Source organism: Onychostruthus taczanowskii, unplaced genomic scaffold (assembly GCF_017590055.1).
Source record: "Onychostruthus taczanowskii isolate IOZ18803 unplaced genomic scaffold, ASM1759005v1 scaffold73, whole genome shotgun sequence".
Classification (NCBI taxonomy): Eukaryota; Metazoa; Chordata; class Aves; order Passeriformes; family Passeridae; genus Onychostruthus; species Onychostruthus taczanowskii.
Genome location: NW_024505118.1, coordinates 2016193 through 2037398, shown reverse-complemented (window position 1 = coordinate 2037398; position 21206 = coordinate 2016193). Strand labels below are relative to the sequence as shown.

The window sequence follows — 21206 nt, the reverse complement described above, 5'->3', positions numbered from 1 at the left end:
TGCCACATTTGGGGTGTACATCAGCAGCTATATTCTCTGGAATTACAAAATCTTACATATATAAAAAAACCCAAGAAAACAAACAAAATAAACAAAACAAAAAAAATAATGCACTTGGATTTACTGACAAAAATCTCAATATTTTAGGATGCTTTTGACAGACATGTGTAAGAAGTTGGGCATTTTTTGGTTGTGGTAAATACCACAGGTGTTACACCTTAGAGCCTTTCCTTGCTAAAGGAATCATTACTGAGGACACTTGAAATTCATGTGTTCTGATTGCCAGATACAATTCAAGTAGATGCAAGTATCTGTACTAGCTCTCTGTATTAAGCAAATTAATTGCGTTAATTGTATTAAGCAATTTAATTGCATTTGTGCTGCAAAGAACAAATGTTTGGCAAATAGATATGAACCAAATTTTATTCTAGGATCTTGAGCCTGAGAATTGCTGAGCTAACCATTTATTTCTATGGTTTTTCATGACTTGGAACAATACTTTAATCTTAGCCAAGACATCTTTCTTAAGGAATTTTACACTGAAACATCAAAAAAAAAACAGTTGGAATTTAAATATTCAAGCAATTTTAAACTATCAATATATTTTAGGGTTGTTTTTTCCATTTTCTCTTATCCTTATGTGCCTTTTATTTTGCCACAAGTTATGATTGAAAGTTGTAGAAGTTAATAGAAATTGCACATTACTCAGGAGCAGAGAAATGGGCCCTGCTGTCTGTGGCCTCATTCCCACAAGCTTGTGAGCTTTATCCCCAGTTCCTTTGCTGGAGTCCATCGCCTCCTGAGCTATAGAATGTTTGCAGTGAGCATCTTTAATGCAATGAACAGATGTGTGTAATAACCACTCAATGTTTTGCTAGGTTTTGCAATGGAACAGGTATGGTTGCTGCTCCTGCTGACGATTAAAGTGCTCCCAGTGACTGCTCAGTTCAATGGATACAACTGTGATGCTAACCTCCATAGCAGGTTTCCTGGTAAGTATTTAATAGACTTTTTTTCTAATGGCTTCTTTATTGTCTTGCTTCAAAGCAGTGCTTATTTTTAAATACAGCGTTTTAAATCTGTCTAAGGCCTGGGGGTAGGACTCCACATTAAGTGAGTGTTAACTGTTTTTGTGACAATGAACTTGCCTAATGCTGCACTTTATTTCCTTCTTAATTGCACAATGAGTCAAATTCAGCCTGGTAGCAAAGCAAACAATTCCCCTCACACCAGTGGGGCTTGACCTGCTTTTGCCGGTGCTCTAAACTGTCCAAGACATTTACCAGAGCTCATATTATTGTAAATGTTATCTATAGATTTAACACTCTCACACTTCTTACTGGGTTTTCTTTCATGTTTAGGTTTTATAGTTTTCTTTTCTTGAGTTAGAGAATATAATTATATCCTTTTAGTAAAATAAAGAAATATGTATCTGTTTTAAGCAAAATTATCTTGATGGCAAAATTTTAGTGCCTCACTTCAACATTAAGGCCTTGCTTGGGGACACGTGAAGCAATGAGTTTTGTCTATGGATGATGTATTTTCCTTCCTCTAAGAAAATGGGAATGAAGTAATTTTGGGGACATTGGGTGTTCAGAGCTGTTAATACAATGAGAAATAGAAATGAAATGTCAGTCTTGGTGGCATGGTATCAGGGTTTACTCAGGCAAAGGATCCTTTTAGTTTCTATTACATTGCTGATCCTTCCTGCTTCAGTTGTATTATGGGCAGAATCATAATAATAAAAAGAAGGCTGTGAATACTGTCTCTCTCACATCTTGTTTTTCTGAGATAGTGATTGAATTGAATAGCTCAGTAATGAACACTCAGTGTAGTATTACACTGTAATACCGCTCCTGTTGTTGCTTTCTGAATAATAAAAGTTTTGATTTTTTTTTTCAGGAAGGGTCAGCTTTTTTATTAAATGTAAGTCAGCAGAAGGCAGAAAGTCAGTTTATTGATTCTCGTGTGACCATCACACTGCTAGGTGTTTTGTTGACATAAGGACCAACAGTGGGTTTGATTCTTTTCTACTTAATCAATATGAAGAACAGAGAAATAAGACATGCAAAGAAGATCAAATACACTGTCTCCATCCCTAGAGAAAATCACACTTTAGCTGAGTATTACTTTTTAATATATATGTGTTCCTATCCTATTCTATTCATAATATATATATATATATATATATATATATATATATATATGCCGCTTCTTAGAATGAATTTTTGCAGGCTTGCTTCTGAAGTGTGAGTGAATTTTGCCCATCTGCTTCAGAGCTACCTTTTGAGTTTCTTAGGCAATTGTGGGTTATCTGGTCCCCATTTCAGGCTTCTTGAGATGTTTGCAACAGGTAGAGGGAAGCTTATGTTCCTCTTTCTGTGTTTTAAAATTTTTCTCTGGTCATTTTTTGCACCTGCTCTGTGCCAATGTTTGTTTGCAATGTGATACCTGCGAATGGAATTCATCTCTTATTGAGGGTATTTAGGGGCCTCTTGCAATTCTGCCTCATAAAAATGAGTCATATCAGATTCCATGTCTGCCAAATCTCATTGACTGGGGAGAATATCTGTTTACGTTACAGGCAAACAGATTTTTTTTTAAGTAAATTCTAATCACCCCTCACTGGCCATATGAGCTGAGACCAGAGTCCTTTTTCTTGTTTGTCATAAAAGATTCAAAGGCCAGGATTTAATCAACAGGCTTACTGTTGATTTTGAGAGCTACAAAAGAAAAATAATTCTGTTTGTTAGTTGTGCATCTGAGGTGGAGGTAAAAGCCAGGAACCCCTTTTGCCCCAAATTTGACAGGTGTTATTTTCAATATGCAGAATGGTCTGCTATGAGCTGGGGCTAGTGGACGTGAGAGGCTGCTGAAGATGGAGAGAGCCTCTCCAGAGAGAAGGGGCTCACTCTTCCTGTGCTGGTTTCCCCAGCACTTGGCTCAGGAGAGGTCAAAAAGGAGAACTGGTATCTTCCAGGCTGAGATACTACTCACAGAACCTTTTTATGGATAGATTTTTCTTCCTGCTCCTTATTTTTTCCACACAAGGAGTCTTTATTTCTGTCAGCTGGAATTCCAAGCATGATATGCAGGTACTGGAGAAGCCATTGGGTGTTGAAGTTGTCTCTTTTTCTTTAAATGTTGATAAGAAATAGAAGTTGTCTTCCACAAAGAGGATAAACAAAGCCTTCCTAGAGGAACCATGGAGCTCATCCATTTTTCATTTGTTTGTGCTTTTATCATTCATCGCTTAGGTGACTTCTTGCATAGGAGTAGTGCTGCATAAATAAGATGACAATCAAACAGAACTTTTGTTTCTGCAGTTTGCAGGCTTATTTTAGAGTGCAGCTATGCAATAGTCATCAGGAATGAAGGGAAAATAGCCCCATTTTTGGTTGACAAAAATACAGTGATTTTTTTTGTGTACCAAAGCTAGATGTGTTCTAGAGAATATATAATTAGGTTAGATCTTGCCATCGTTCAGAGAGCTTACACAGGACAAAAACTTTAGTTCTGCATTGCAGTAAAGCATAGTTTTTAGAAGGCTTCTGGGGCATAGAGCCATAGCAGTCTGTCTCCAATTGGGACATGCAGTTTTGATTCAGGAGGTTCTTGTCTTGAGTTCATGTTGAGAACTTAGTAGGGACTGAGAAAATGTTGCAGCTTTTTCACATACACTGTGCATTTTAATTCAATATCAAAGCAGTGATTTGATCAAAGAGGAGATTCATGAGGAGAAACTGGTTTTGGACTGCACAGATCTTTTCATTCCTCTTCTGATGGAATGACTTATCAATGGTGATCTTTGGAAGCTTTTGTCCTCTGAGGGTTTTTTTGATGCCTGCCCTGGGGTGAATTGTCAATGTGTGGAGGGGTAACAGAGCAGAAGTGGGCAGTGGAGCTCCCAGCATTTGCCCCAATGAGTCTGCCCATAATTCAAGATGGTTTCTGTTTCTGTAGGATCCGTGTACCTCTTGGGCTTTACTCTCTTGCTTGGGAGACATCCATGAGCACCTCTGGCTGTAGGTAGCTTGTGTGATTTGAGTCAGAAAGAAAACAAGTAGTTTTCCTGTACGGAAACCCTGAGAGCATTATAGTTAAGGCTTCATCAGCTGGGTGCTGTAACCTTCAAGCCATCACTCCTCTGACTCAGAAAATCAGAGGCTTTTAATGCAGAAATGCAAATACTTTTTTTTGTTTGTTTCTTTACACTTATATAGGAATAATATTTACCTTCCCAAATTGTCAAGAAATATGCTAGATATTTAACATCTAAGAGGGCATTAGATCTGTTTGGGATTGGGTTCAGATAAATTTCTGCACAAAAAATGTTTTATTTCTGGAATGGACTAATTTGGCAGCAATACTTCCTCATGAAGCAGTGGGCAGGAAAGGTTAAGTCTGGAAAAGTTGTGTATCCTCCTGTATCATGCAGAAGTTGGTTTTATACGGTATGGTCTCATTTCCCATAGTGTCAAATGATAATTTTGCAAGCAGTAATGATAACTTAATTGGTAAAGTTATTATTCTGCTTTCTGAAAAGGCTTGAAGTGAGTTATGAAATTAACTGAGCTACTTTGCAATCCTGCAATTCATTATGATCTGACTGTGCATCAGTCCAAGGAAACATAAATGCACACTTTGCCATTCCCCTTTTTGTGCTGGCCCCTCTACCTTGGTACACTCATTAAACAGATGGTAATAGTCTTCCTGCAGAGAAAAATGAAGGCATGTTGCTTCCTGATCTTTGTGTGTTACATTAGTGGGATTGTGTACAAACCAGAAGAATTTCATGCCAAATCACTTCAATTCCTGTCTTGCCTGCAGTACCTTTCCACCCAAATTTACACGCAGTGACTAACATTTGTCATGGAATTAGCTCAGGACTGAGTTTGGCCTTTTATTTTCTGCACTTGATTGTTTTGGTTTGAAAGTCACCATTAAAGCTGTCTAAATTAAACTACTTGTGCTCCTTTACCATGAGGGAAGAACTAGTTCATTGTAATGGAAATTTCATTTCCTCTCTGCTATGACTATGAAGTGAAGCAATTCATTTTAGCAGGCTTAATGGTACAGTATTGACTGAAGTTGTTCTACAATTTTTAATAGCCCTTAAAAAGATGTAATAAGATTTATTACATCTTTAAGCAGATGTAATAAATTAGTTCTATAAAGGAGTAATGTCTGTGTTTAACACAATGCAGTATGTATTTTTGTAAAGCACTAGGGGAAAACACCAGAACAGCCCTCCAGCCATCTATGGGCAAAGAAGACCTTAAAGAAGAGCAATGTTAGAGCTTTAAAGCAAAATAATCTGTTTCTTGTGTCTGTATCTGAACCTGATGCTTCTCCATTCAGAATGTAAAAATCTTCAGAACTTTTGAATAAAAGGTCACATTGGTGAAGACAGTTTTTTTTTTTTTGCTGTTCAAAAATTGATCAGTTTTAACAGCTGCTTCTTTCTAGGTCTTTTGTGTTGTCATAATGCACAGAATGAAAAATTGCAAGATGCTTTGTGGTATTGATCATAGCCTTTCACGAGCCAACTGATTTTTCATTAAAGCTCAAGTTGATGGTCCTTAAAAATCTCCAAAGCCAAAACCCAGGGAAAACCAACCTTGGAGAGATCATAATAAATTACTCTGATATGCTGTTGATTGTACTTCAAAGTCTGCTCAGCCCGAGACTGTGATCTCATGCAAAGTGGACTCCAGATAACTCAGGAAAATGTAGCCAGTTTCCATGCCAGAGTGGGCTGGGAGGCAGAGCTTGGCCTTCTCTATTTCTCAGAATTGCTGGAAATTTCTGTTCCAGAGGGGGCTGCTTAATCAGACTCCAAATATTTAACCACTTGATGTTTTCTACTCTGTTGCAGTGTTTCATTTTATGAATGTGCTACTAAAAGATTTGCCGAGGGATTAATGTATTTCTTGCTTGGTTACACTGTGTTACTATATTAATTCTTGGTTTTTTCTTCAGTGAAATGGTAGAGTCAAATCTGTTCCTCAGACTAATGCAATTCCTACCCTTATATTCTAATATTTTCCTGAAACTGAAATCTCAAAATTTATTTGATTGGAAGTAACAACGCTAGACTAACTGCTACAATAGTTGTATAATGATTACTTCAAATTTTCTTACAATGTCTTTCCCTGTGTTTTTCTTGCAGCTGAGCGAGATATCAATGTTTTCTGTGGAGTACAGACAATTACTATGAAGATAAATTTTTGCACAGTTCTTTTTTCTGGTTATTCTGAGACAGATCTGGCACTGAATGGGAAACATGGGGATGCCCACTGCAGGGGCTTCATCAATAACAATACCTTTCCAGCAGTGGTCATTTTCATCATCAATCTGAGTACTTTGGAATCTTGTGGAAATACTTTAGTGGTAAGACCAAATCAAAGTGAAATTATAGCATGGCTGTGTATACATAGGATCAAGTGAATGCCCTTGACAGCATTGTATCTTTCATAGACAATATTTACTTTGTCTTACCCAGTTAGAAACATTGCATGCATCAAAGAAAACCAGAGAAAGTTGGTAACTTATAATCTTGATTACTATTGAGAAAATATGGCGGGACACACATTTGTCCTCTGATTAGAAAGTATAATTTGAATTCAAGTATTTTTTGAGTGGAAGAAAGATTGTTCCAAGGTGTTTCTAAAAATCTTGCTGACCGTGCCTTAGATTTTGCAGAAGTGGAGAGTTTCACAGTTCATGTGTATCACATTGAGTGATATCAAAATACCTCTGAATAACTTAAAAAAAAAATGTGTAAAAATGTATTATTCTCAAGGCTTTTATTTTGTCCAAAATTCTTATTTGTACTTGATCCCTGTCAGTTTTTATAACAAACCCCCTGTTTTGTTGCTAATAAATTTGCTGAAATGTTTGATATGGTCTGTGGCCTCTGTGCCTTAGGCTGAGTTTTCTTTTAAAATTTCAACAAAAAACCAGTTCAGCCAATTCAAGACTCTCTTTGCCAGCTGTATCACCTCTCTGACTTGCAGTAGAAGAATTTTCCAGGAAGCAACTTCTTCCTGTTCCTGTGTAGCTGGTCAACTTCCTGAACTTGCTATTTGATCATAATTGTAAGGGCTTGATATTTAAAAAACAAAACAAAAAGTCCAAATGAAGTCCCCCACCTCATAAGTCCAAATGAAGTCCCCCACCAGGCTGCACTGAATACAAAGTAGCTGCTAAAAATATAACAAAAAATATTCCCCCATCCTCTCTGTTTATTCATGCTGTGCCCCCAAATAAAGACAAAAATGGAGTAGGGAGCATTTCTTATCATGTTCCCCACAGTGGAATTTTACAACCCCCTGAATTTCTTGGCTGTGTTTCACAGCAAAGGCCTTCAAGCTAATTTTCAATAAAAGTAAAGAAAAGACAACAGTTCAGGCAGAACTTGTGTAAAACCCATATCTTTTTGTAATACAGTAGACTCAGCTTTTTACTTTATGGGGGGTAGGGTGGTGAGGAAGTTAAAAAAGCTTTAGTTGTAGAGCACTGATTTAGCCTGTAGCGTTTAGGCAAAAACTCAGATCCTGGAAAATTCTATTTTCAACATTTTTGTGCCATTTAGAAAATTATTAAGTATGCTGTGGGCAAAATGCATACCTGCTTCTGTCTTCTAGGTGTGTTTTTGGTAGACAAAGAAATCTAAATTCCTGCTGTTTATCCTGTGCTACTTACTACAAAATGTTACAACTCGTGCACCTCAGGATGATTTTTCCATAATGAAATGTTTTTTTTTAAGAAACCATGTGTTTTAAAGCTACTGAGAACATCTGTTTTGCTAATACAGTTCTACAAAAGAAATGCTGCAGTAGAAGTCCAGTGCCATGTTAATTTGTTGTGTCTGTGCCTGCTGAGGAATTTGTGCTGTTCTTGGTTGTTTTCAAACCCCCTTATTCAGACCAGTAGCTACAGGTGGAGTGGGCCTGGACTAATACCAGCAGAGAAATGTCCCTCAGTTTTCCTGAGGACTGTGTGTTTTTTTCAGGCTCTGCACACTCTGTGAGCTGAGCAATACAGAAAAGCACGTGCCCATGGATACAATTTAGGTTGCATTGACATTAATTATGTATTACTTTTCAGCCCTGTAATTTCTGACAGTTTATAGCTTATATTTAAGATTTAGAAAGGTATAATATAAACAAAGTGACACACTCAAAGTTCAGCTATTTGGCTTGTGTCTGCTTATAAAGTTCCTTATTTTTGATGTGCCCAAACTGAAGCTCAACAGTGAACAAATATTGTTTCTGTGAACAAAATTGCTTGTGTATTGGCCTTTTTACTGGATATAGAAGCTCATTTAAGGTAATACATTTTAACAGTAATAGAAAAGTTGCTTTAGTTTTTTTCCAATAAGTGGCATGAATTCATTGGGAATGTAGAGAAAAAAAGTACCTACCAAAAAAAATGCTTCCAAGATTCATAATTATTTTCAAATGTTGCTCAAGTCTGTTCTAAGAACAGGGATACAGCTTGTGAATTTTATATGCCTGATTCCAAGGAGGTGAAAAACAGAACACAAGGAAGATTTAAAAGTAAATTAATTTTTGAAAGTTTTAGTGAAGATATTTCAGAGTAAATTATGGGCTAAACCATCAGTGTCCTTCAGGTTTTTCTGTTACACAGTTAATTTCAGCTAATAATAATTTTCTCTCTTCCTCAATAGGTATCCTCAGCTCGAGGTATCAATGCTTATGGAAATACCTCAGTGGTACAGATAGGTAATGTTTCAGGCTATATTGATACACCAGACCCACCAACGATTATCAGCTATTTGCCTGGGCTTCTGTACAAATTTAGCTGTAGCTACCCACTGGAGTACTTGGTTAACAATACCCAGCTTGCTTCGTAAGTGTGCTTTTTCATTTCTGTGTGTTTCACCCCCATGTTTGTGTAAGCATGTATATGTGCATGCCATAACAGCATTGTCCATGTAGCAATTTTGGCTGTTTAAGAGTAAAGGGAAAGGAAAAACACCAAAAGAAGATGTGTTGCAAGGAAAAATAAAATTCTGTAGCATCATTATATGAGATAATGTAATTTATGAATACCTGCTGTTATGAAGATGCCCTTAAAAATGTAAATTTTCCCTTAAAATTCAGGTTTTCTTTTCAAAAATTATAGCAGAAAAAGAAAACAAAACAAAACAAAAATACCCTTCATGAAATAGTTTGCAAGCTTGTAAATATAGAATACAAAAGAAAATATTTCCATGAGTAAACCTTGTGCATCATGTGAACTGAGATCCATTTTGTCACTTTGCCTCTTTGCTAATTATTTTTCTGATTTGTGTTTCCAGTAGCATCCATTATTTTATGCATAGTTAAGACTGTCAGTATTTTCACTATAAATTCCTGTTTCTGAAGTTTATAACCCAAATGCATAAATTAACTCTTGTGATATGACTCATTGAGTTTTTTAATGATAAAGCCTACTGAAGTATGCAAAAACAAAAATAAGGTATCTTTCTTCATGATGGTTTTTGGTTTCTGTGTCTGTTGTAGGTCATCAGCTGCTATTTCTGTAAGAGAGAACAATGGTACATTTATCAGCACTTTGAATTTGTTACTTTACAATGTGAGTATAGAACACAGTATGACCTGGACTGAATTAATCTCTTCTCTATGTGGATACAAACTGTCTTAGCAGACAAAAGTAGAGATTCCTCCTCATAATTTGCGGTTTCCTTCCCACTTCTCCCGTGAGCCAAGCCTTTCTTCCAGGCATCTTTCATCTCTGAATTCCTTCTTCCTTTTTGTTTGCATGTACCTGCTGTCTTGTGTTTATGTGGCTGGTCTTTGAGGACAGACACAGTCTTTTTGTCCTGTATTTATACAGTTCCTCAATTTACAGCTCTGCCTTTCAGCTGGTAGTGCCATGTGACCAATCAATTGTAGCCATAACAATCATACTGTAGAGTGCATATTTTGTTTGCATTTATTATGTTTCTCTGTGTGTGCATAGGTGCTTTGTGCTTAAACAGAGAGTGCTCTGTAGAATTCTATACAATTATTCCACACCTACTCCCATAGCAATGAACTGTAGCACTTTGGCCATGGGGCTTTTATGTTCAAGCCTCATCAGAGTGTTATGATCATCTGTGGTTGTTGTCAAGGATGAATCAGTTCCAAATCTATATCCTGATTCACATGTTGCCTTGCAGTGTGGACTTTAAAGATTTTAAGGGTTAATAATTATGACAGTTTTCATCCAATGCTTCTTCCTTATGTTTTAGATAATTTGAATATGCATTATTGTAAAAGCTTTTACCATGTAAATGGGTTGGTGACACTGAAACATGAAAAATGCAAGGACCTCTATTTAACATTAATCCCTGAAATTATATTTTTGTGTTGATTAAAATTTTTACTCATACATTTTAAATACCTGATTTAAATATCAATTTTTCAATCTATCAAGCATCATTTTTGGAAATTATGAATTCGATTTTTTTTGCATTATTATTCATGCCATCGTGTTGCCGAGTTATAATTCATGCAACTGATTTAAAAGTCAATGCTTTATGCTTTGAACATAATGAGCTATAAATATTGCAACAGGACATTTTTCAATGGCATTCTCTAAAAAATCACGTTTGTTTGAAAGAGCAGAGCCCCAAATAACAACCTATAATCTGTTAAAATGATGATTATAGTTCTCTCCTTTTTTTAAATAAACCTGTGATCAAAAAGATGGGGCAGAATGCAGATAGGCAAATTTCTCAGTCAAACCAAGCATTGACCACTGTATGTTGACTGTCTTTCAGGGCTCAGTTCAGCAAACAGTCAGGAATAAATGCTATTGATGCTTATATTGAGCACATTTTTTTTCCCTCAGATATCCCCAAAAGCCAAAATGTACTTTCATCCTGCCCACCCCTTAAGTTTACAAGTTGACCATGAACAGTGGTGTCTTTTCATCCTGGTAGCAGTCACATTACTTGCCCTAGCAAGTTGCATTGTCAGTGAATAATTCTGCTAAGGCTGGCAGATTTCAGTGGTGGATATGCCCTTCTGTGCATCACTTCCCAGGGCTGGATGAATGCATGGACAGCTTGTGCACTGCCTGCACTGCCTGTTGGGAGTGCCTCTGGAGACCTGCTGTCTTGTGGGCTCACTTGATCCCCGTTAGTAGTCCTTGTCTGGGGCCTCAAGGCTCATGTCCACCCTTGCTATTAGTGAGGGGATGTGTACAGATTTGTTTCTTGACTGCAAGCAGCTGTCTTCTCCAAATTTATCTGTAGTGTTATTTCTTAATGTTGACTCTTCATCTTGTAAGCTTACCTATGTCTTCTGTCACAAAATGTTGTTCAGATTTACTTTGTGATGCTAGTACATGTCATTGTTAGGAAAGATAAGGGCTGTTATGGTAGACTCAGAGTTTAATAGCAAAATGCTTAATGGGCTTTCACAGAGCCTGAGTGGCTATGTGCTTTTATGCCTTTTTGCAAATGTCTCTCTAAATGAATAAAAACTACTCTTAAAGAATAAAAGAGCGACTATGGAGTGTATAGTGAGGGTCTTGCACTTTTTAATCAGTTGCAAAGTGTGGCAGAACTAAGTGTTATAGAAATGTATAATTAATTTGAAAGAAGGCAAACCTACCTGAAGGCCTCTGATACTGCATAGATTAGATATTGGGCATGCTGTTAATTTTGGCATTTGAAAAAAAAATCACTTGGTCTCTGGTGTAAACCCTCTTGTTGCTGTCATTTGCTGATTGCCATGGTCTTGCTTGCCACAATGAACCTGGTGGAAATCTTTTCTACCAGTTTTTTTCATATATATTGAGTGTTTTGAACTTTCACAAGAGGTCTGAACTTTCTGAGTCACTGTGCTATCTGCATTAGCACTGTGTTTGACAAAGGTGACTTTACCAGGTAGTGCATTTTGATATTCTCAATTAATATCTGTCTCACAGATCTGTTTCATTGCTTTGTTGCTAAAGTGTAAAGTGACGTTAATGGTTTAGATTTTGAACAAAAAGCCCCAATAAAACAGCTATATTTAAGTAGTAGTATATGGGGAATTCCCAACTTTTATGTGGAATACATCTTTCTTGAAACAGCTCTTTTGAAATACTAGAATTTAAATGAAAATGTTTGTTACTTGTAGTTTTCAACAAGCCAGCTTTGACAGAAACTACACTTTGGCATAACAGAATGTCTTTGTTCTCCCAGACTATAGCTCAAAATATATAACATCTCATGGATAACATTGCTAACTCCAGTAATTCAAATAACCTTGGCAACCTTTCCTGGGAAAGAGTGCAGTGTGACAGCCCAGTAAAGCTCCCCTATTAGAACACCAGAGTAGCTCCTATGTGTGCCTGTAAACTCTGGGAGACTTACTGAAGTGTCAATGAATGATGTGTTTTCCTTAATCACTGATCAAAACACCTTATTAAATCATATATTCTCCCAAATTGTTGCATGGGGCAAAGCCAGTCTTTACAGACAAACTTGTAGGCAATTTCTCTGGCATTGCTTCTTGCTTCTTCCCTTACAGAGGGCAAAGTAAACAATCATTCTACACAGAAGGGTCAGAAAAATTGCTGAGAGCTCACTCTGGATGCAGATGGGTTGTTAAAATGCAATTTCTGTTACAATTGAGGCAGTGTTTGTTTTACAGGATTCAACCTACAGCCAGCAACTCCTTATTCCAAGCACAGGTTTACCTTTGAAAACCAAAATATATGCAGCTGTAAGAGCAACCAACCTTGATGGCAGGTACCATAGATGGTGTTATTTCTTGTCTTGCTTGCTTTTCAGCTATTGTTACTTATCTGATTTAGAAGCATCTGTCTTTCTTCATAGCTTTTTGTATTTCAAAATAATGGTTGGTGTTCAATAATCACTGCTCTCAGCTGGAGGATGTCAGGTCCTTGGCAGTGAATGCATATTTTGCTGCGGTTCTCATTATGAAAGTTTTCCTGAATTAGACTTTAAATCCTATATTGTTTTTTTTTTTTTTAAAGAAAATCCAGGGGTTTTAAAAGTGGGTTGGTTTTGATTTCTAGTCCTATTTGGCCATGATTTCTGAGAGGAGGTGTGCAGTGTGTTGGTGTGGTGGTTGACTTACATAAAATCAAATTATTTGATTTATAAAGTTCTGCTGCTATGTTGTGCTGTTTAATCTTCTAAGTAGTTGAAGAAACAGGATGACTGGCATGTGACCTGTTTAATACAGTAACTCAGTTTCACTGTAACAGCCTGCACTACCTGTTTGTATGCTTTTTTGTACTGTCCTTTCATCTCACCTCACTCATATCCCCCACACTCGCATTGCCAGTTCCCCTCATCTATCCCTTTATTCCCTGCGCAGGTGGAATGTTTTGATGGACTACTGTTACACCACACCATCTGGCAATCCTAGTGATGATCTTCGATATGATCTTTTCTTCAGGTAGGTCCTGTGCAAACCCAGTATTTTGTTGGTACTTCTTTAAAAAAAAACAAACTATAAACCTCTTCAATAGTGGTGTCTTAAATTGCCTGGAAATTTTAAGCATTATTAGTAGGCAGGACCAAGGGCTAGGCTTATAGATAGCATGTCAGAGCTTCTTTTTGGGTGAACATAAGCATAGAAGCAGGTGCCAGATCATAAGAATTATGAAGGTAGAAAAGCATATATCCAAAGTAGTTCTACCAGAGATAACATAAATGCTTAAAGTGAATGGTTAAACTGGCCTTTATTTTACCAAAGATGAATGTGGTGAATGACAGTGATGTGAAACATCAGAGACTTCAGTCCTGGAAAGTAGTTAAGCAAATGATCGAATATAAACAGATGCTCCTACTTCTATTCCCAGTAATAACATTTCTTTGAATTGGAACTTTGAAAGCATCCTGGCAATATCTCAAATTAAATTTTATCCATGATACCTAATGGAGAGGTACTGTCTTCATTTGGAGTTACCTGTCTATACTGGTTAGCATACCTGATTGCTTCTTGCGTCAGGTCTCAAGTTTCTTTGAGCGCTGGAATTAAATGGTACCTTGGTTATTGCTGTGGTGCTGCAAAACAAAACAAGTATTTTTGTAGGAATGTGTTTCAGCACAGGAACCTGCAGCCTAACAGGCAGATTGTGTCTGCAGATATTTTCATTTCCTTGGAACTAAAGGGTTGATCTTGCTGCTTAAGATATGATATTCCCAGCTAAGAGCTTCAAAATACTAACAGAGCTGCTCATCCCAGTTTCACTCTTCTCTACAAAAACTAGCTGTGACAAGGACCCGCAGACAACCATAATTGAAAATGGCAAGAGTCAAATGGGCCGGTTTTCCTTTGAGGTGTTTCGCTTTGTGAAGCACAAGAACCAGAAGATGTCCACGGTCTTCCTTCACTGTGTGACGAAGCTGTGCAGAGCAGATGACTGTCCCTTTCTTGTTCCAGTAAGTTGTAATTATTTGGATATAAAATAGACATCCTGGAGTTCTGCATACAAATGTTATGGAAGTTTGGATGGCACAGAATGAAAGCGACTTGTAGAGACTGTTGTAAGAATGTTTTTTGTGTTTGAAGGAATGTGAAACTACTGTTGAAGAATATGGAAATGAATACTGTCATCTGGAGATAAAATAATACTAGACCTGTAAAATGCAGGTTATTGAATATATGAGAAATTACCTCTTTGCCTTATGGTCCTTAATTTTAAAAGTAACAGCTCTGAGATGGCTTTCAGGTTGATGTTCTTAGTATAGTAGTAAGGTATCCATCATCACAGTGGATGAAGAGAAATATCTTAGAATATAGTTTATGGAAAAGTTAAAACTATAGAAAGTGCTGTTATACTGACAAGAAAAATTTGTGGAATTTTCTCACAGTGAAAAAAAATACCATGCCCCTTAAAGTATATCATCTCTTCTATCATCTGAAAACTACTCTTGCGCTGAAGTTCATGATGTTATGTCCATTTAAAATTAACTAATTTTAGGAGTATCAGGAACAACAAATACATTTTGGAATTAGAAACATTTAAATAAACGTATAAACACAAAGTTCTGTGCTGTCTTCAGAACACTGCATTGTTTCCCACTGAATGACTTCCCATTTAGAATTTTAAAGTGCGGTCACTTCAGTGTACTCCTGAAATTTTGTATGTTGTTTTATATTTTTATGTTACGCATTCACATAATTAATTCTGAGTTCAATTTATGTTCTGAGATTTTTTAAGTTCTTTCACAAGAAGCTGAAACTAAGGAAATGCTCTTGTTTGGAGCACTCTTGAGTACAGTAGATTAAGGTAGATGTTAGATTACAAACGTTAAAAGTGGATTCGGATGAGAGTGTTGGGGATTGTTGTAGTGTGTCATTGCTATTTAGAACTCCATGGAATATGTGCAAGCTCTCACTCAAGAAGCTTGCAAGAATAGGGATTGTCAAGCAAAACAGATTTGCTAGGGAAAACTGTCTGTTAACATAGCTTTGGGAAATTAACTACTGAAAATTTAATATACTATAAGATGGATCTTGTACACAACAGCAATGTAGTTTTGTAAACAAAGTGAGGCAAAATAAAATGGGAAGCCATGAATTTATAAGATGCACTTCCAGGCAATATTGCAGATGTTTTTATTGCAAAGTGATTTAATGCGTACTAAGAAATAAAATCAAAGTTGTAGTATTGCTTACCAAAGTGTTCATATTACATCAGGAAGCACAAAAAGGCTGCAGTTCTGTTCCACACTGAGTCTATGATTGTTTTGATTGACCACTCAGATCTGCAGCAACAGAGAAAGGAGAGACACTGGTGGAAGGACGACTTGGCGCCCTCAGAGCACATCGGGCAATGCTGTAATCTCTGCTGGCCCCATCATTACAAGGAGTGGTAGGAATAAACAATCTTTCTATATGGACTGCAGCAATTTCAGAAACCTGGGGAAATGTTTTGCAGTTTAATGTAAATTTGAAGTGACTTTTTGATGAGTATTTTTTTACTACTGCTGAATATTTTTTACGACATTTTTTACTACTTTGTTTGGTAGAAATTTTGAGCTAGTATTTTTGTTTGGCTCTCACATGCTTCCTCCTCCAATAAAATCACTGTGGGATACTTTTATACATATAGGGCCATTATAAAAGTCCAGACTCAGTGGGTTGACTTCTTTTTCATCAGATTTCACTGGAGATAATATAATTTAAGTTGCTATGTTCAGTGTTGCAATTTAATTTGGATGGATAATGAATATTCACTGTCACTTTCTATTCACCATTTCTTCCAGTTTCCCTCTGGGTTTTTATCTACATGTTGCTTAAAATTAATGTGCATTATTCTTATATTCAGCTATAAGAAAGAAATAGGAAAAACACATTGTAAATTTTAAACAGTGGGCCAAATTTCACTGCTTTAAATTGAGGGTGAAATTCCCTGACTTTCATTTTTATTGCCAATTGTTTTAGGAAAAAAATAAAAGGCAGCTCTAAATGTAACCTGCAGTCTCTGAAAAAAAATGTATATGACTGCTTTTTAAGTTATACAAATTACAAATATTATAAGTAGTTGCAGTTAAGCAATTGTTCTTAGCAATCTTAGGTTTAGGATGGTGAGAGCAGGACTAAACCTGGTTAGGAAATCTAATTTAAAACTTGAGAATAAAATCCTTCTTTAAATACCCAGTAGTTGTACCTGTATACAAAAAGAGCAACTGACCCTCCAGGATGGGGAACCACCTAACAAGAGACCATTTCTAGAACAAACAGGCTCCGTTATGAGCAGCATATCTGCAATGAAAATGAGAGGGTTTTTTTCATTATACATGGTCCCATTAGAGTTGCTTCTATCTGATTAGCCAAGAAAAAGTTAGAGGAACTAACTTCAAAGTTGCATACATGAGTACATATGGGAAATGAATGACGGAGTTGCTCAGCCAAACAAGCATGCTGGAGTAATGCTGCCTTAGGCAAGGAATGGAAACTAGATACAACTTCTTATACAAGCCGCCCCTGGTAGGTAATATAGCTCATGATTCAAATGCTGTGGATGCTATTTTGCAATTCAAAAATTTAAAAAAAGGATACTGATCAATTATCTTTAAATATTGCATAGCTTCAAGCAAAGAGATCTGATGGATGTTTAATGGTGCCAAAGAAAGTATAAACAATTTTGTAATTTCATGGCAACTGTTGAAGTTGTTTAAACGAAATCATGAATATGGCAGAAAAAAGAAAATAATTTTTTAGGCATATTCTAAAGGTGGGTGGGTAAAGCTTTCTTGATTTCTCCATCTTCATAGTGTGCTTTTGGACCATTCCACTCATGGTGGCAGAAGGATGGCTTAATGGGAAGTACTTGAAAAAAATGGGATTAAATTCTAAACTCTGCCATGAATTTCATGATTGGCATTGGGCAAATTGCTCAATCTCACTTGCATTTCCCTTTTTCTTCTGGATCAGAAATAAGGAATTATTCCTGCTGTCAATTCCCTTTGTGAAAATAAACTCGTAAGAACCAGGAGACTTATGAATAATATTGTTAACAAACTAAAAGGGGGAAGATCATGTGAGAACTTGACCAAAACTATCTGGATGATGAATAATTTTGGATAAATTTGGAAAATTTTGGATAATTTTTTTGAATTTAGGTAAATTTTAGGTGAGGGATGCCAGGGTGCAGTGCTGGCTTGCACTGATGTGAGGGTGCATGGAAGCGCTTACACTGTTTTCAAGGCCAACTCTGGTCTGGCTTTAGCACAGATGCATTTGTCCAGAGCCCATGAAACCTGGCTCAGCACGGTCCATACGCCAGTAGTAGGACTGCACAGATGTGCCCTTCCCTCAATTAGGGTGGAGCTGAAGCTGTCCCATGGCTGGCCTCTGCACATCAGCACCTGCAGAGGCTCCTCAAGGCAGCCAGGTCCCCCCATGACCTGTCACCAGCTGCTCTGGCAGTGGAGCTGCTGATGCAGCTGCCTTGGTAGGAACGGAAGAGTGCTGCTGCAAAAGAGTGATGGTCCTTCTCCCGTGAGTTTCTGAACTCATATTTCTAACATTTGGCTCTTTTCAGAGAAACATTATTCTTTTTTGTTAATCCAAAATAAGTCATTACAGCAGACGTACACAGAAGAAAATTTTTTAGTCTCTGTATGGAAACAAAGCAGGGATCTTCTTGTGAAGTTAAAATTATGTAGCTTTTGATGGGTGTCTCACTTAAGCTTGGGAGACAGCTGTTCAAAATAAATGTATATGTGAACTGTGCTCACAGATTGCACAAAAAGCCCCCAAAACAGTCACAAGAAATGTAATTCTGAAATGGACACTGGTAAGTAAAAACTGAAGACAAAATCCAAATGTTAGCCTGAATATAAAGCCACTATGTGACTGCCAAGAGGAAAATAAGCATGGCAAAAAGAGCTTTTGTAATAAGTTATGATTGCTGACATATTTTTTCTTGTAAAACTCAAGTTTTTTCCTATAGAGTGATTTTATAATATGATTAAGTGAAGGGGCTTGCAGATAACATTGTGTTTATGCTTCTGTTCTTACTGAGGGAGACAACAGAACTGGCCAGCTTTTCAGGAATTAAGAGATTCCTGATTTAAGGTGGTGTTGGTTTGTTTTTCCACAAGACACTAAAAATTTTAATTAATATTTTAATATCTCCTCATATTAAAAATGAAGCAATGACATGCAATTAATGTTATTGACCATATTTTAACAGAGATGCTAAAAGCTGCTAGTCCATGTGGCATGTAGACTTGATGTATTTTTAAAATAAAGCTCCAGCTATTGCTTTTCTGTTGCAAGAGGGGAGGAGATAGGCATAGGTATTTTAAAGCAATGACACATACAATTTTTTTTTTTTATATAGATGAGACGCCAACCAACAATTCACAGCTTGGTAAGTTAATCAGAATTTCAAGAAACATAAGAAAGGGTTTATGAGGGAAGCAGAACTGAGGATGAATCATTTTGATTAATATCTATGCACTGGGATTTTTTTCCTTTTTTTTTTTCTTTTTATTTGTTTTTGTTGCTTAAATGTGTCAATACCAACATGCACTGAAAAGAAAGTGATTGGTGAGTATGGAATTCTCAGTTTAATTTGTGCACCCAGCACCATCTACATTGAAACTTTTAATTCCTGTGATGAAATTGAAATAAAGATCTGATGCTACAGCATATGAGGGTGAAGGGTACGTTATAGCCACCAGATGCAAAACCAGACTTCAGCAGTAAAATTTGCCCATGCCATGCAGAAGTAGAGCAGGAAAAATGTTGTTATGTGCACTCTAGCTTGGTTCATGTCTCAAAGCCAGAAGGTCAGAGCTTCAGGTCTTGTTCTAGCATTTAACCACACAAGGAGCCTGGGGAGAAAGTTGGATGGAACTCGTGCCTTGCTAGGGTAGTGAAGGAAATAGACTGCAGGGGAGTTCAGCTCTTTAAGTTTTAGGGTGCTTTTCCTTTGGGCACTTGGAACACTTGTTTCAGCCTATCTGTTACTATTCTCGCTGGTAACAAGGAGTGGCTGATGGCTAAAATGGATGATCAGGTGGTACATTGGGCCATTCCACCCTGTGTTTCTTCATAACACAACTGTCCTCTGAACTCTAGCACTATTTGCTCCTTTCGTTACTGAGTTTAGAACAAATAAAAGCAGCTGCTGTTCTTGTCTGTCATGGAGAGATCTCCCTGTAATTAATTGCTCCCTGGTGTGCTCCTACCTATGGATATAATTAAAATGATAAAAAGCAAATTCTTTATTTGCTGCACACAGTTTGCTCTGTTGATGGCTGCTATGTTTTCTTCCCATCCAACAAAAGAATCATCCTCTGAATCCCAGAGCAAAAGCTTTTCCTTTGCCTGTTGCTGTCTCTGTGGAGACCACAGAGGTAGAGTGAGGTGAGGTTACTGCTGTAGCAGCCACAAAGCAGTACGGTGTTGGGAAGGGGAGGGTAACCAGATCAACAGTGCTGATTTCCTCTCGTCTGGGGTGAGAAGAGTGGGATTAATGGTGTTGAGGGCAGGTGGCTGCTTCTGGGAGGAGCAGGCTGTTTTCTCACATGAAGACAGTGTTGTCATTTCGCCTTACTCTCCACCACTGGAAATGACAAATGCTCATTGGTACTCAAATGCTTTTTTCCCCCTGCTGCTGGAAAACACAGTACCGGCTGTGGGTGTATGTGGCCCATTATTTCAGAACTGGTCCATGAGCATCTTGCTGATCTACAATAAGTATTAAATATGTCACCTTTCCAACCAGAGAATTTATAAACATATTAAGAAGTCCTTTCTGAAGGTGTGCAACAAGCTTGCAGAATGTCCAATATCTGGTGCCAGAAATGTCTGCTGATTTATATAGACTTTGAATTGAAATGTAGATAATGATAGTGGGGAAGAAATCCTTTCATTAACTTGATTAGGCCACAAATCCTTATACATCTACTTTGATAGTCCTTGGATAAGTTCTTGGATAAGGCCTTGGATAATGATAGTCTTGCCTCGAGTAACTGGCAGATGAGAGATAATGCCTCAGAAGGCACAGGTCTTTATCCCCCAACATGATTGATGTTGAAAGAATTAATAACTGTTTTCAAAACATGCGTAGATAATCTTTATCCAAGTAGACAGGCGCTCGTTCTGAGGTACAGTTAGTTTTAGTTCCTTCATTGCAATATTGTATATTGGGTGTTGGAAGGGGTGTTTGGCACTCATGAGAGAGAAAACCAGATGTCACCTGAGAATTTTTCTTCTCCTTGCAGCTCACCCAAACGGACCTCCTTTCCAGATGAACACAGTCACCAGTGCGCTGATTTCAGGCATTGTCGTCCTAGGAATTTCAAGCATTTTCTTTTTTGTATGTTCTCTAACCCTTCTGCGCAGGAACTGGCCCAACAGTTCAGTCCTGAGTGGCATCCGAAACCCAGTTTTCAATTGAAAGTGATGATTTGTTTGCACTTTTTGTATGGGGTTGCCTTTCTTGTCTGTGAAGTACGATACCATTAAAAAGAAATGTAAAGGCAACACTCCAGTGGTATCCAGCTTCTGTTCCAGCTATTCTGTATGTGTAGATTTGCTAGATGATGTTGTGTAGGCAAGCAGCAGTGACGTTGGTAACAAGCCTAGAAAATGTTGAGAATCTCAATTGTGTTTGCGATCAGACTGCATGACATTTGCCCATGAATGTGCTGACAATAGAGCTCACGTCTTCATCTGCTCAGTAAGGTCTAAAAGCTGAAG

General features: G+C 37.3%; 1 protein-coding gene across 1 annotated transcript; it reads left to right on the top strand.

Moving 5' to 3' along the window:
* The first annotated feature begins 886 nt into the window (after positions 1 to 886).
* Positions 887 to 20904, top strand: ZPLD1 (zona pellucida like domain containing 1). Its single transcript, XM_041422445.1, has 10 exons — positions 887 to 992; positions 6173 to 6393; positions 8696 to 8877; positions 9534 to 9606; positions 12660 to 12757; positions 13353 to 13433; positions 14251 to 14422; positions 15750 to 15858; positions 18838 to 18867; positions 20729 to 20904. The coding sequence occupies exons 1-10, from the start codon at positions 887 to 889 to the stop codon at positions 20902 to 20904; spliced, it is 1248 nt and encodes a 415-aa protein (XP_041278379.1).
* Positions 20905 to 21206: the final 302 nt, after the last annotated feature.